This window comes from Carlito syrichta, unplaced genomic scaffold (genome assembly GCF_000164805.1).
Source record: "Carlito syrichta isolate Samal-C Ts95f unplaced genomic scaffold, Tarsius_syrichta-2.0.1 Scaffold304574, whole genome shotgun sequence".
In the NCBI taxonomy this organism is placed as follows: Eukaryota; Metazoa; Chordata; class Mammalia; order Primates; family Tarsiidae; genus Carlito; species Carlito syrichta.
This window is the reverse complement of record NW_007248670.1, coordinates 1,041,940-1,058,933: the sequence shown is the minus strand read 5'-3', so window position 1 is coordinate 1,058,933 and position 16,994 is coordinate 1,041,940. Positions and strand designations below refer to the sequence as shown.

The 16,994-nt window shown below is 39.3% G+C and overlaps 1 protein-coding gene across 2 annotated transcripts in view; it reads left to right on the top strand.

Annotated features, from left to right (window-relative positions):
- Positions 1–315: 315 nt before the first annotated feature.
- The window catches only part of DNAJC27 (DnaJ heat shock protein family (Hsp40) member C27), a 38,294-nt gene continuing 21,615 nt past the window's right edge, over positions 316–16,994 (top strand). The window contains exons 1-3 of one of the 2 annotated variants that reach the window (XM_008060284.2): positions 316–585; positions 8,431–8,513; positions 14,802–14,871. In XM_008060284.2, the coding sequence (XP_008058475.1) occupies positions 499–585; positions 8,431–8,513; positions 14,802–14,871 (240 nt within the window). In that variant the 5' untranslated portion in view covers positions 316–498. The remainder of the gene's footprint in view (positions 586–8,430; positions 8,514–14,801; positions 14,872–16,994) is intronic. The other variant, XM_021713498.1, reaches the window with a different exon arrangement.

Here is a 16,994-nt window from a genome sequence, read left to right as displayed (position 1 = left end):
GGGCGGGGGCGGCCGACGGGCCCCAGGGCCGAAGGAGAGTCCAGGAAAAAACCCCGAAGTGGACCGTAGTGTGGCTGGGCGTGAAGTAACGCGTCATTCCAGCTGCTACCAGGCCTGCCCAGCAAGCCCACACACTCCTCCCACTCGGCTGCGGGCGCGACAAGCGCCTCCTGTCCTGTGTCCCCGAAAGCAAGGCCGCCCTCGCCACGAAGCGTAACCTCGGCGGCTCCAGAGACCGGGTACCGGAGCGTCGTCTCTAGGGCCCGGCGATGACGTCAGCCGCCCGGTCTAGCATCGCGAGACTCTCGCCTCCCTCCCGCGGCTCCCCGCGCTGCCAACAGCCCGCGCCTGCTGCCAAGCAGCGGCGGGGATGGCGAGCCGCGGAGCCCAGGCGGTGACGCGAGCAGCGGTTCCGCCATTGGACGAGAAGGCCTGAGGGACGGGCCGGGGGTGCACAAGGAGAGACCGAGGCAGGTGGCCCCGAGAGAGGCGAGGGCAATGGAGGCCAACATGCCGAAGCGGAAGGAGCCTGGCAAGTCCCTCCGCATCAAAGTCATCTCCATGGGCAACGCCGAAGTGGGGAAAGTGAGTACCGCGCGCCGGAGAGGCGGGACCTCAGCGCGGCGGAGCCACGTGCCCATTGGCTGGGAGGGCGGTCACTCAACAGCCTGGAGCCCGGCCTCCTCTCCGCCCCCCTGCAGGCCCCGGTCACCTCCGAGGGGGTGCAGCTTCGCCAAGAAAGCGATATGACCTTTTTGACCTCTGGGTGGCCCCTTTCTCCACCGACGTCATTCTCTAGAAGGTTGTCCTGTAACCCCTGAATGTGCCCCCAAATGAGTAAGGAGGCCTAGGTCCTAATGCCGGGTCGTCTGCAGATACCACATCTGGTTCCAGATGGCTTGCCCAGGACCTGGCAGTGGAGGATAAAAGTTGAGCTACCCCCCGCAGTGCTCAGGGTGTGTGTGAGAATTTGGGATTTATGATATAGTGCTTGGCAGCTCGGAATCTACATTCCCATCACGAGAGAGCGTAGTTGAAGCTGACATGTTTCACAGGGGAGGTGCAATGAATGGCAAGGGGCCTGCGTTGTTGTTTTGTGTTTTATTTCTAGTAGTGTCCCCACCTCCGTTCTGTCAAAGAAGCCTTGCTCCACCACCTTTCAATCTCTGCCCCCTCTACTGGGTATCAGCTGTAAACTCGCTGTCAGTATGGGAGCAGGGAGGGCCAGAAGTGACCGCAGGCCTTTTCTCAAATGAATTCTAAGACTGCCTCCTTTTCACCCAAGTTCTCTCTCCTGGGTAAACGGAAGCTGTTGATTAAGAATCTCTTAAGGTCATTAAATCAGAGACAGAGATGAGATTGGAACCTGAGTCTTCACACTTCTACCGCAATGCTCTTTCCATCATTGTAGGTTGTCAAAATCAACTTAGAGATGTTAATGGGAGCGTTTAGGCCAGTGCCCTGTACACAAGAGTTGCTCGGTAAATGTTAGTGTTTTAAAATTTCTGTTTAGCATGATCCTGTACTACTCATGGATCTCTGTGTATGTCAGTATTAGCATAGCAGTCACTGAAAGTCGGCTATGTGCTAGGCGTTGACAAGAAATAGCCTCTAGGTTATATGCTAACCTGGCTTAGTGAGAATGTACATTTTAGTAATTTTACTGTACCCAATAGTGAAACATTAGAAGCTGCTCGATATACCCAGTGTCACAACATTTATTTAACATTATTCTAGATTGATTAGCCAATGCAATTAGACAAGAGAAAGAAATAAAATATTAGACAAGAGAAGGCAAAATTATCATTATTTACTAGTAATGCAATTGTTTACCTAAACAATTGAAACATAAAGAGAATTAACTGGAAAACTATTAGAAACAATAAGAAAATTCAATCATGCAAAATTACACATAAATGTATAGCTTTATTATGTCCAAATTATATTCAGTTAGAATATATCATTGAAAAACAATTTTTAAGTTATAATAACAACCAAAATAAAATGCCTAGGTTTAAACTTAAGTTGAAATAGGTAGAAGCTATATGAAGAAAAATTTCAAACTTTATGAAGGGACATAAAATTACTCAGGCAAATGGAAAGATATATTTTTCCCTTAGATAGGATAACTCAGTACTGTAGAGATGTCAGTTATTTAAAATAATCTACAAATGTAATTCTCTTCCAGTTAAAACACCAATAAGATTTTTTCCAGAACATAATAAAAAGTTACTAAAGTCCTTTTGAAAAATTAATATGAGAATAACCAAAAATAATAATAATAATAATAGTGGGGGAAAAAAGGAAATGAAAAAAGACTAACTCTTCCACATATTTAAAGTTGTCTTTAAGGTACCAAACTTTTCCTATTGGTACTGGAAAAGAAATAGTGAGACATCAGTAGAACAGAATAGAGTCCAGAAATAAACCCAGACACATAAGGAAATTCAATGTACAACAAACATAAAAATCTTGGGGAAGTAAAGACCATTTAGTAAGTACTGTTGGAACAACTGACTACTATTTGGGATGGGGTGAATTCCTATTGGATTTCTTTCTCAAAAATAAATATTGAATGGATAAAAAATTTAAGTGTAACTTAAAAAAAAAAACATTATTTTGCCTTCGTTATAAAAGTAGCAATACTCATGTAAAAGAATTTGGAATATATAGGATGATATGCAGGTAAACAATTTCAAAATTAAGAATTAAGGAATGCCCTAGTAAATCCTTGGACCAAAGAGCAAATATAAACAAATGATGGAGTAACTGGCAAGCAATGAAAAGGAGGGAATACTTGTATATTGTGGGTTTTGATGCAACCATGAAAAGTGAATAGAGCTATTTTAGTTAACCTGGAGGGATTACCATAATCTATCACTACTGTTAAGAGAGAAAAACAAACTCCAGTAGTATATACAATACTGTATGAAGTGGGTACCTTGATTGCAAGTAAGAGAAACCCAATTCAACTGATTTAACAGGAAATTATGTAATATAACTAGAAATTTAGAAGTAAGGCAAGCATCAGGGTTGATTGATAGTAAAGGTCAATGATGTCATTAGGGACCTAGGTCCAGTCTCTCATTCCTTGTGACCACAGTATTATTGGCTTATCTTGAGGCTGACTCCAAACTGTCAAAAAATGATTTCCAGCAGCAGCTGGGGCTTCTTGTTATCCAGTGGGAAATGAGTGACTTTTCTATCCCAGAAGCCCTGAGTAAACCAAGGAACACAGTGAAAGACTTGAAAGTTTGTGCTATATGGGAAGTGGGATAGAAAATTTGTGAGAAGAGGTAAACAAAAGACTGGAAGGAGAGAGAAGGGTGCCCACAAAACAGTTTGTGTGGTATGTTTCTATCAATGTAAAATCAAACATATACATGCGGTAGGTTGAAATTGCTTTTTTATTTTATTTTTTATTATCGTTATTTTTTAAGCCTGCAGCATCTGGTATTCCCAGATGGTCTTCCATTCAAGTACTAACCAGGCCAGACCCAGATTAACTTCTGAGATCAAACAGATCAGGCATGTTCAGGGTGGTATGGCCAGAGACAAAATTGCTTTTTTTTAATTGATAGTTTTTTAACCTTAAGAATGGCAGTGTAATATAATTTAAACTTATAGATCAAGAAATGTTGAAAAGGTGGTTGTCAACCCATTACTGATAATTACTTTAGAGTGGTAGTTTTCAAGAATTTTAAAATATTTTTCTTATATATTTCTGTATTCATTTTTCCCCCACAATAAACATATATGCCCCTGTACACCTTCTTTTTGTGGATCATGGCTAGTTTTGTTTCTTTCTACTGAAGTCTCATTAGGCTCTTGAACATAGTTGTGAGAGAGAAAATAAATGCATTTCATATCAAGTGTGGCCTTACGGTGGGAACTTATCCAGTCTTAGAGTTTATCTCAGAAACCTTCAGACAGAGAAATTATTTATAAAAACCCAAGCTTCTATCCTAATTCCTTTTTTGTGAGTTGGAGTCTCACTCTGTTACCCAGGCTGGAGTGCGGTAGCACGCTCGCGGCCACCTCAGCCTTAACCTGCTGGGCTCCAGTGATCCTTCCATCTCAGCCTTCCAAGAAGCTGGAACTACAGGTGCACGCCACCATACCCGGCTAATTTTTTGATTTACTGTAGAGATAAGGTCTGGCCAAGTTGTCTAAGCTGATCTTGAACCTGTGGGCTCAGGCGATACTCTCACCTCAGCCTCCCAAAGTGCTGGGATTATAGGCGTGAGCCACCATGGCCAGCCTATCCTAAATCTTGATTTTCTATTTGGATAAAACTTGTGTAGTTTTAAAAAAACATGCTTAATAGGTTGAATAAAGCTGTAGCCATTTCTGATTATTATTTCTGAATATGTTATCTCAAGATTGACATGGTATGGAAAAAGAGACATGAGGTCGATGGTAAATGAACACATTAGGAAACTCCACATCCTAGAAGACATTGACAACTGGACTGGGGTTTTAGGGTAAGTTAGCTGTCAGAGCAGAAAGTTGAACTGAAGATAAACGGAGACCACAAAGAAATCTTGAGGTTCTCCCATAGAGAAGATTAAGCCCTTGGGAATCCCCTTTATATTTCCAAGAGATTTTTTAAAAATGAGATTTATTGAGATATAATTTGCAATAAATTATATATGTAAAGTGTACAGTTCACAGGGTTTTATTTTATTTTATTTTATTTTTTTGAATTGGAGTTTCACTCTGTCGCCCAGACTGGAGTGCAGTGGCCACTCCCGGCCACCGCAGCCTCTACCCACTGGGCTCTGGCGATCCTTCTGCCTCAGCCTTCCGAGTAGCCGGAATTACAGGCATGCGCTATCATGCCCGGCTCATTTTTGATTTATTGTAGAGATGAGGTCTCGCCAAGTTGCCCAGGCGGGTCTCGAACCCGCGGGCTCAGGCAATCCACTCACCTTAGCTTCCCAAAGGTGCAGGATTACAGGCTGAGCCACCGAGCCCGGCTTCACTGGGTTTTAATACATTCATGGAATTATGCACCTGTCTCCACAATCAATAGTAGTACATGCTCATCACCCTTCCCAAAAAACCCCATATCAATTTGCAGTCTCTCCACATTATCCCCAGCCCCCTAACCTGAGGCAACCACAAATCTAGTCTCCACCTCTATGGATTTGCCTGTTCTGGACATCTCATATAAATGGAATCATACACTATGTGGTCCTTTATGATAGGCTTTATTAGCATAATATTTTCAAGGTTCATCCATGTCGTAGCATATATCAGTACTTCATTTTGCAGAATAATTTTCCATTGTATGGATATACCACATTTTAAAAAAATGCTTTTGTCAGTTGGTAAGCATTTGAGTTGCTTTTACTTTTTGACTATGATGGATAATGCTAATATGGGCACTTGTGTACGAGTTTTTGTCTGGAAGGGATGTGTTTTTAGTCTCACTCAGATAAAGTGCCATTTTTAGTACATGTATTTCTAAGCTCATTGAAAAGTAAAATGTTAGGTTCTTATTACATTATCTCATAGCATCCTAGAACTTTTATGCCACTGATCACAAATGTAATTTAAAGACTTATTGGTGTAATTATTTAGTGCTTCCCTTTTCCAATAAACTGCAAAGACTCCATCCTGCCTTCATATCCCAGCACCTAACACAGTTTCCAGCACAGGTTACAATGTCACTATTTGTTGAATGGATGAATATATACTTTTTGTTTAGGTTCAGAAAAAGAATATTTTGTTTTTAATCTAGCAGCTCAAATACTGTTTTTGTGTTATCTGCTTACCTTTTTGGTTTATGCTTTTATTTTATCAGTTAATACCATAATGCTTATTTTTAACATTTGCATTCTGTCAGTATTCACTATCAGTAGCTTATAGTTGGAAAACTTATTTAAGTAAACCAATTTGCCTGCACAGTTAATATAAGTTAGTTTCGTTTTGTATTTACTTAATTTTATCTGTTCCCTCTTTATTTATGTTATATATCTTAGCTTGTAAGATTCTAAGAAATAGGAACTCTTGTCTCTTTGCAATATAGAAAATAGTTATTAATACTGTTATTGGCTGGGCTCGATGGCTCACCCTGTAATCCCAGCACTTTGAGAGGTCGAGGTGAGAGGATTGCCCAAGCCCGTGGGTTCGAGACCAGCCCAGACAACTTGACAAGACCTTGTCTCTGCAATAAATAAGTAAAAAATTAGCCGGACATGGTAGCGCGTGTCTGTAGTTCCTGCTACTTGGAAGGCTGAGGCAGAAGGATCGTTGGAGCCCAGCAGGTCAACGCTGGGGTGGCCATGAACGTGCCACTGTACTCCAGCCTGGGCAACAGAGTGAGACTCCAACTTAGAAAAAAATAAAAATTACTGTTATTTAATCTGAGTGCAGTGGCTCACACTTGCACTTTGGGAGGCCAAGGCAGGAGGATTGCTTGAGCCCAGGAGTTTGAGACCAGCCTAGACAACTAAGTAAGACCCCTTCTCTACAAAAAAAAATTTCTTTAAAGCCAGACTTGGTGGTGCACACCTGTAGTCCCAGCTACTCGGGAGGCTGAGGCAGAGCCCAGGAGGTCTAGGCTGCAGTGAGCTCTGGTCATGCCATTGCACTCCAACCTGGGCTACAGAGTGAGACCCCAACTCAAAAAAATAAAATAAAATAAAGAAAGGAATGAAATAAAACAAAACTGTTATTTAATTGTGTGTCTTTATAAACAGATTAGTTAGCATACCAAAGTTTCAACTAAAGGACTTCCAGGTCCCTTAGTCTCATGAATAATTTTGTAAAGAGTATATTTATTTTTCTAGGATATTATGAGAGAAAACATTTGAGAAGTGCTTTCAAGCTATACAGTGTTTTTAAAAGTGTAGCCTCCTAGCAGTGATCAGTCCAAAGAAGTTTTTCCTTCAGTTCACAAGTTTATTAAACACTTTTAAAATTAACTATACTGTCTCTTTAATTTATATTGAGGCTCATCAGAAAAGGATTGAAAAACAATAAACTCTATTACCAGCCCTTCGAGTAGATAATAAGTTTCATGAGTTCTAAGAACTATTAATATATGTCATTTAGGATGAATTTTTCATTGTCATACCAAATCAGAAGCAGTTCTAGTTTCTCTTAATCTAATTGATGCTTACTTATGTTCCTTCAGTGATTATCAAGTGCCTACTATGTGAAAGGCACTGAGGTTGTTTTGCGAAAGATATAAGGAAGTAAAATACTAATGCTTGCCCTCAAATAATTTATTGTCTGATTGAACAGATAAAGTAAATATACACATGTGAAAAGTTAACTAATGATACAAGATGGTATATGAGTAATGGCAGATATATAGTATGGGGTGTGTGTGTGTGTGTGTGTGTATAGTATACATAATAGTATACATGTAAAGTGCTACAGGAATTCAGATGCATAGTATACACCCGTTGTTCAAATGCACGCAAGATCCCTTACAACCTAGGTGCTCAGAATTTGATCTCAGCCTTAAAGGATAAGTAAAATTTGGAAGGAAGGGAGAAAGCTCATTCCAAGTAAAGGAAAAAGTAATAATAAAAGTCAGAAAGTCAAGTCCTGGAACTTTTGTGGAAATGGAGAGTTTATACAGAAGGGTTTAGACAGAGAAGACAGATTAATACCAGATGATGGAGGACCTTGAATAAAGGACAAAGGAATTTGGATTTCAAACTTTTAGCAATGAGAAGCCACTGAAAATATTTGAGTTCGAAAAGTGAAATAATGTTAGTGGTATGCAGTATTGACTGAAGTTGGGAGGAGAAGAAAGCAGAAAGACTAGTAAAGTTTCTTATGTTGTCTAGGAGTAGATGATGAGAACCTAAACGAAGTGTTATCACTGGGAGTTGGAATGAAAGGAAAGATGGAAGAAACAGTCGAAAGAAGACTTAGAAGGCTCAGAATCAAGTATGACTTCAGTAGTTTGATCTTCTGTGAATGGGAAAATGGTGGTGTTCTTAACGGAACTAGGATACCGGCAGTGGTATAGTACTTTTCATATGTAAGATTAGTTCATTCTTGGACATGTTGATTGGAGGTGACAGTGGGACATCTAAGTGGAAACTAGTCTAATAGATATTTAGAGATGTGAATCTCATCTTGGGAGTGAGGTCAAGGCTAGACAGTTATTTTGCTGTTATCACTGAAAGTATAAGAATAGAAGAGGTCTTCAAAATAAAGGAGCACAAAGACTGAGAACTAAACTGAAAACCCACCTATATTTAGTAATAAGGGATGACTTTAAAAATAAATTTCCTTAAACTCTTCACTTTTGGCATTTGTTTCAGATATTTTATAGTTTTTGGCTTTTGAAAATACCTTATTTTCCCTAGGGGTGTGAATGAAGAAGCCGTAAAGAAGGATTATATTTATTTTATATGTGTTCCCAGTGTGTATTTACTAAGTCCTGTATTTTTACCTTTTTAGAGCTGTATTATAAAGCGATACTGTGAGAAAAGATTTGTGTCTAAATACCTGGCAACAATTGGAATTGACTATGGAGTCACAAAGTAAGTATATTGTTTTTCTGGACTTGTAAACGACATACAAATTCAGGCTGGTGTGAAGATTGTGAGTCATCTCAATTGATTGTTCACAGTCAGTTACAAATTGAACTCTTTGTTCTGTTCTTTTCCTCCTTCTCACTACTACCCTTATCTAGTCTTTTAAAAAGTAAACAAAAAATTACATAGAAATCCAGAACTCTTGCTAAAATGATCTATTTTGGGACCAGGCACAATGACTCACGCTTAATGGCCCAGCACTTTGGGAGGCCAAGGCAGGAGGATCACTTGAAGCCAAGCTTTTGAGACCAGCCTATGCAACACAGTGAGACTCCATCTCTACAAAAAAAAATTTTTTTTTTTAAATTAGCCAGGCATGATGGTGTGTGTCTGTAGTTTCAGCACTTTGGGAGGCTAAGTTAAGGTAGGAGACTTGCTTGAGTCCAGGAGTTCAAGGCTTCAGTGAGCTATGATTGTGCCACTACACCCCAGCCTGGGTGACAGAACGAGACTCTGATTCTAAAAATAAAAGTGATCTATATTTGCATCAATGCACTTAAACAGGTAATCTTGAAACAGAGATTAGCCGGGCTCGGTGGCTCAGCCTGTAATCCCGCACCTTTGGGAGGCTGAGGTGAGTGGATTGCCTGAGCCCACGGGTTCGAGACCCACCTGGGCAACTTGGCGAGACCTCATCTCTACAATAAATCAAAAATTAGCCGGGTGTGGTAGCGCGCGCCTGTAGTTCCAGCTACTTGGAAGGCTGAGGCGGAAGGATCGCCGGAGCCCAGAAGGTCGAGGCTGTGGTGGCTGGGAGCGGCCACTGCACTCCAGTCTGGGCGACAGAGTGAGACTCCAACAAAAAAACAGAGATTGAGGATAAATTGGGGAGGATAGGAATAAGACCTTTACAGGTATATAGTATTCATGTTCCTTCATTCAGTCCATGTGTTGAGCGTATCCCGTTTGCCAGGCCTTATGTTAAGTGTAGGGTTTACAACAGTGAATACATCAATACAAAGCCTAACTGGCAGGTGTAACTTTTCAGGAAACATGTTTCTATATCAGCAGGTGTGTTTTTAGAGTGTTTTTGAGTATACGCTCTAAAAAATCTAAATAATATGTGGGAAAATTTTCTACCAGAGAACTTGTCTTGTTAGTTTGTGATCTATATAGCCTATTGGAATCCAGCAAAAATGATCTTGGAAGAATAAAGTTGGGTCTAATTGGGTATTTATTTGGAGGCGAATCAAGCGTGGATTGAACTTGGGGAGATAGGATTAAATTAATAGGAAATAATTAAAGTGGAAATAGAGAAAAATCGAGGTGGACAGCACACTCTCTAAACACGGAATTTCAGGTGCTCACTATTCTGGCCCCACTCAGGTTCTCGTTCCTTTGTATACATATCTCTACATTCGCAATGAACTGCTGCCCTCACACTTTTAGCCTGGTGCCATTATTCATCCTGTCCACTTGGAATGCTCTTCCTCTCATCTCTCCACCTGCCAACTGCTTCAAGGTATAAAACTCTTCTGTTCCCATAAAACCTTCTGAACATCCCCTTTATTAGTCAGTACTCTTTTTGGTTGCAAATGACAGAAATCTTAAAGTTTTGATGCTGTTTGTGGTACTTATCATAAATTGCCTTGTATCATTATTACTTGTATGTACTTAATGTCTCCTGCTGGGTTGTAAACTTCCCAAAGAAAAGTCTATTAGTATCAATTTTCTACAAGTGCCTGGCATAGTGCTTGTGCCTAGTAGGTATTCAACAAGTATTTATTATTAGGTAAGATAGGTACATCTAAAGAGGAAGTTTGCCAGATTAGAAGAGGGCAGTACTCAAGAAGGTAGGCTAAAGTGCTGGGTTATCTCTAGCAGAATGTTGATTATGTGAAGGGCAGAGTCAAGTTCAGGTGTTACTTCATGACTGTAATTAAAGTGGCCCACATAAGTGTAAAGTAAAATTCAAGTAAGAATTCTGTGTAATGTTGTTATAGCACCATTTTTCAGCTAACAACAGCAGAGTGTATTTCTGCAAGTTTTCTTTGAAAAATAAAAATTGTAGTTCTTGGCAATGAAATGAATGATGCTCTTCATTTAAAATCCACATTTCTTTCTTCCTAGTTTTCCTTTTTCCTATTTTAGGGCACATGATTTCATCAATGGTATGCTAAGACATCCTTTTTAAGGCAGTTTTGTTTTGAATTAATATAAGTAGTTAGTTTATTTAACCAAGAAATGAGAATTGCCATATTATGCCACAAGAGTGGGCTGAAATTTTTTTAGAAAAGATGGTTGTCCCACGATGAATCAGGAGAATACAATTGACAGAGACTTATTTCAAACCAACTCAAGCAAAAGAAAAAGGATATTAATCAATTCACATAATCCAATTACAAGGATGTTGCAGCTGGGCCTCAGAGATGGCTAGAACCAGGGACAGAATACAAACAGGTCAATATTTTCATTCTCATTCTCTCTCTCTCTTCCCCTTGCCTCTCCCTCCCTTTCTTTCCTTTTGTCTCCCTCTCTACCTCTCTTGCTGCCTGTTAGCTTCATGCATCTAGGTGGGCTTCCTCTACACAGCTGGCAAGTAGTTCTCAAGCTCATATTTTTAACTTTACTTCTAGAAAGGGACTAATACTAATATCCCAAGTTTAAAAAATCCCAAGGAAGGTCTTAGTTGGGCCAAGTGGGGACAGGTGCCTTTGCCCAGTTAGCTGTGGCCAGCAGAGTGGGATCAATAAGAAGATGGCAGAACCCCTATAAAGCACAATTGGGAGAAGGAAGAGGGGGGTGCCGTTTTGTTTATTTTATTTTCTTTTTGAGTTGGAGTCTCACTCTGTTGCTCAGGCTGGAGTGCAGTGGTATGGCATGCTCACGACCACTGCAACTTCAACCTGCTGGGCTCAGGTTACCCCTCTGCCTCAGCCTTCCAAGTAGCTGGAACCACAGGTGTGCACCACCATGCCTGGCTAATTTTTTTGATTTATTGTAGAGAGGAGGTCTTGCCAAATTGCCCAGGCTGGTCTCGAACCCCTCGAGTCAGGCAATCTTCTTGCCTCTCTTTCCCAAAGTGCTGGGATCACGCCCAGCTGTGCTGTTTTTTTACAGTGAAAACAATAGCTGTCTTTTTCAATCCTTTCTGCTTTCAGCATAGTAAAGCTCAAATTTTAGTGTGCATAAAATTACATGGAGCATTTATAAAAATGAAGGTGCCTGTAGTCCACCCACTGATATTCTGATCTACTGGGTCTGAGATGGGGCACAGGAATCTGCATTTTTGACAACAGCCCTCCCAATAATTATGATGTGGGTGATCTTCAGACCACACATAGGAAAGCACTGCTTTGAGATATGGAATTTTTTCTCTAAGTAATTTTCTCTGTCTGGCTTCTGACTTAAGTTGACCTCTTTTGAGTTTCAATGTGTACACATTTGTGTTATTTCCTGACTTTATAGGTTTCATCTTTTTCAGCTGCTATCTCAAGGTAAAATTTTAAAATATAAATTTGTATACCAACTTTTCTCCAAATGCTCTCAAGTTTTGTTATTGTTTTGTTTTGTTTTGCTTTTCTCATACTCTGTTTTATGAGATGGATTCTGAACATTTCATAAATGTCAAAATGAAAACAAATATGCACTTTATAACTGATGGAATATGGTAGAGAATTCAGTAATGAAGACATCATAAGATGATTAGAGTTTAGCTTGAATTAAATAAGGAATATAAAACAGTTTTAGGAATTATGGTTTTTGAACAGAAAATGAATGCCATAAACTTGGAAAAGGGAATAATAATAAATAAGTAAACCAGGAGTGGTGTAGGGACCATGAGGACAAGTGCTGGTGTTCTGATCTTCCATAGCAGGAGTCATCAATGTTGCCTGAAACTGAAATATATTACTTCAGAAAACATAATGACTCTAATCTGTCAATTTATTGTTACTCTTAACCTTAGAGGGATCTTTTCTGAGTTGGAATCTCACTCTTGTCACCTAGGCAGGAGTACAGTGGCACACTCACAGTCACCCCAGCGTCGACCTGCTGGGCTCCAGCGATCCTTCTGCCTCAGCCTTCCACGTAGCCAGAACTACAGGCATGCGCTACCACACCCAGCTAATTTTTTATTTATTGTGGAGATGAGGTCTCACCAAGTTGCCTGGGCTGGTCTTGAACCCGTGGGCTCAGGTGATCCATTTGCCTTGGCCTCCCAAAGTACTGGGATTGCCAGCTGAGCCACCAAGCCCAGCCCTTAGAGGGATCTTGTAGGAGATATTTCTTGTTGTTGAGGATACATTTACATTTGAAGTTCAGTAATTCCTCCCACTTCACTTTTTGTTTTTCTTTTGTTAAATTTAATTTTAAAGTACTTTGTATACTTTTTTTTAGATTAGAAAATATAGTTTATTTAGAAAGTAAATGAGAGAGAGAGAGAGGAGATTTACCTCCCCAAGGTAGGAGAGAGAGCCAAAGCTTAGGAAAACATGACTGGCCATAGCTCAAAGAACACATGACCAGACCACAGTTTAGCAAAGCGACAATCCATTGTATACTTTTTATTTTAAAATAGTATAATCCCATTTTTTTGTTTATCAGTTTTATCTATACATGAAAAGAAATCTGCAGTAATGTTTATATTAATGAAGGTTATTCTGAATGTTAGGGTTTGGCATACTTTAAAATGTTAATCTTTGTATTTTTCTACAGTGTTTGAATTATTTATGATATTTATTCATTATGTTCCAATGATGATTTTAAAAAAAGACTAGAGTCAGGCATGGTGGCTCAAGCCTGTAATACCAGCACTTTGGGAGGCAGAAGCAAGAGGATTGCCTGACTCAGGGATTTGAGACCAACCTGAGCAACATGGCAAGACCTTGTCTCTACAATAAATCAAAAAATCAGTTGGGCATGGTGGCACATGCCTGTGGTTCCAGCTACTTGGAAGGCTGAGGTGGAAGGTTCACCTGAGTCCAGCAGATCGAGGCTGCAGTGGCCATGAGCGTGTCATTGCACTCTAGCCTGGGCAAAAGAGTGAGACTCTGAATAAAAAAAAAAAAAAAAAAAAGACTAGAAACAATATGCTATGATGTTAACAGTAGCTAATCCTAATATGAATAGTTATTGTTTCCCCATTGTTCTCTGATTTTCAAATTTCAATGGACTGTTTCTCTCCCTCAAATAAAAACCATAGAAAAATTAAACAGATATCAAGATACATCTTTGGGCCAGACGTGGTGGCTCAAGCCTGTAATCCCAGCACTTTGGGAGGCCAAGGTGAGAGGATTGCCTGAGCCCAGGGGTTCGAGACCAGCCTAGGCAACTAGACTTCACTGCTACAATAAATCAAAAATTAGCTGAGCATGGTAATACATGCCTATAGTTCTGGCTACTCAGAAGGCTGAGGCGGAAGAATCGCTGAAGTCCAACAGGTCGTTGCTGGGGTGGCTGTCAGTGTGCCACTGCACTCCAACCTGGGCGACAAGAGTGATACTCCAACTCAAAAAAAAAAAATAAATAAAAATACATCTTTGTTATTCTGTGGCATGGTAGCCAAGCATAACTAGTAGTAATTAAGATGTCTCTTACTAAGTGAAATAAAAACTTTTGTTTTATTTGTATTGCTCCTACTTATCCAAAATAAATTTTTCTTAATACCATAGCAGCAGCTACCATTTGTTGATTGTGGGTCATGTACTGAAGTACCTTGAGGTGACGGTGAAAACAATTGAAAGTACCTACTCTGAGTGGGTTCAGTATTCCTTTTTTAAAAAAATTTTATTTATTTATTTATTTGAGTTGGAGTCTCACTCTTTTGCCCAGGCTGGAGTGCAGTGGCACACTCATGGCCACCACAGCCTCTACCTGCTGGGCTCAGGTGATCCTTCCACCTCAGTCTTCCAAGTAGCTGGAGCTACAGGCACATGCCACCACACCTGGCTAATTTTTTTGTTTATTGTAGAGACAAGGTCTCACCATGTTTCTCAGGCTGGTCTCAAATTCCTGAGCTCAGGCAGTCCTCTTGCCTCCACCTCCCAAAGTGCTGGGATTATAGGCATGAGCCACCATGCCTGGCTCAGTGTTCTTGAAATAAGGAGGAAGGGTCATCTGCTGGGTTGCTGTCTGCTAGTGTAAATATGATCTGGAATCAAGAAAAGGCACTAAGAAGGCCTCTTTTAAATTTCATACACATGCCCTTTGAAATTCATAAATGACATAAGTGATATTAATGTGAATGCAGAAACCATGACCTTCTTTGGGATTGTTTCCATTTGAACATTGCAGGGTACAGGTCAGAGACAGAGAAATAAAAGTTAACATCTTTGATATGGCTGGACATCCCTTCTTCTATGAGGTAAGAAAGCCTTTTTGAGAAAACCTATATCCAGTATTGTTGGGGTTTAGGGGAAAGATCCCGAATTGTCTGAAACAATCAATATCCAAATCATGTGTAAAATTAGATAAATTTAGCTCACGATTGTGGCTGACCCTCAGAGCCTTAAGATACCTGTTAATCTTTTATGCTATCCTTTTAAGCAGGGGTAGAAATTTCATTGCTAATGTTTCAAACACTTAGATAAGACATTTTAATTTCAAAGGACTTTTGCTTTTCACTTTATACTTTAGCCCAAAATGTGAAAGAATAGTTACATGTGTACTTGGACTTAAGAACTTGGTGTGACTTCTTTCACAGCATGGTACTAGAGTGATGCATTTTCTCCCCAGGAGAAGCTGAAGCAACCACACTTAGTTTACATTTTTCTACTTTTCAATCCTAAGTCATCCAAAAATGAATCTTGTGGCCATTCTCTTTTGTTTGTCTTCCTTGCCTTTTTCATTTTCCCTAGGGAAATATATATGTGTATAAAGAATGTACTTAAAACATTATACATATATAATGCTTTATATTATATAATATATTGTTATATTATATATTATTATATAATAGTCAATATATGGTATAAATATATGCATATAATATAAAAGCATTGTATATGTATATTTTATATATAATGTTTTAAGTATATTCTTTATATACATTTAGAGTCATATCAGATAGTGTTTAATTCTTACATCAACTATCAAACTTAATTTAGAAAACTCAACAGAGAAAAAAATCCTATTATGCTCACCAGATTTTTGTTTACCCTTTTCCCTTCCCAGTGTTTCAGGTTCCCTTCTCTTTTTATTTCTTTTCTGTTTAGAGTACTTACTTTAGTCATTCTTTTAGAGTGTGTCTGCTGAGGACAAATTTTCTTAGTTATCCTTGATTGAGATATCTTGATTTCCCCTTCATTCCTGGATAATTTTTTTGCTGGGTATACGATTCTGGGTTGATAGTTCTTTCCTTTTCAGAACTTGAAAAATATTATGCCCCGCTGTGGCCTCCATAGTTTCAAATGATAAATCTGCCATCACTTGATAATTTTTTTTCCCTGTAAGAGAGTTGCCTTTTTATTTGGCTGCTTTCAAGATTTTTCCCTTGTCTTTAGTTTTTAGAGGTTTAATTATGATGTACATTGGTATGGATTTATTTTGGGTTTATCCTTTTTGGAGTTTCCTCAGCTTCTTGAATCTGTAGGTTTATGTCTCTTGCCACCATTGAGATGTTTTCAGCCACTGTTTCATTGAGTTTTTTTTCAACTCACTCTGTTTTTCTTCTTGTTCCTGGATTCTGATGGTTTATTCTAGTCTAACAGGACCCTGAGGCTCTGTTCATTTTTTTAAGTCTTTTTTTTTCTCTTTCAACACACTGGGTAATTTTTAATGTTCTGCTTTCTAGTTCAATAATTCTGTCCACTGTCCCCTCTATTTTGCTGTTGAGCCCAACCTCTAAGCTTTTTATTTGTTATTATATTCTTCAGTTCTAAAATTTCCGCTCTACCTATGCTGAAGGGGGTGGGAGTGGGGAGATAGGTTTTTTTTTTTTTTTTTCTGAGATATTTGGCTAGAATAGAGTGGTTATTGGCTCAGGTTTTTTTTATCTTGCTAAGCTGCCTCTTTCCTGTTCCTTTGGCTAGAGAGATCAGGCTTTCATCAGGATGTGTACTTGTTTGCACCTCTTGACATTTTTCAAGTTGCGCTTCTTTGCCTCCAAGTCTTGGATATACAAAGCAAAAGAAAACCCAGGGAACTCACCATTATGTCATTCCTTGGTTCCCAGGGTCTCTGGCTTGTCTGCTGTTTTCTCTCCACCTTTCAGAGTTTTTAAAATGATGATTTATTATTAAGTCGCAAGATCTTTACTTGTACTTAGCAGAAAGAATAGGGAAGAGTATGTCTTCTCCGTCTTCCCAGAGGAAGCAAAGCTTTTAATGGCTGTATAATCTTTCATCTACCAAAATATTTAAAATAATATTTAAAATTAATTCCTTTTATTTTTATTTTTAAAATTTTTATTTTAAAGATGTGGGGTATAATTCAGGGTTAGGCATACAAATGTTCATTATACAGGTACCCTTGTTGATGAGGTGTGCC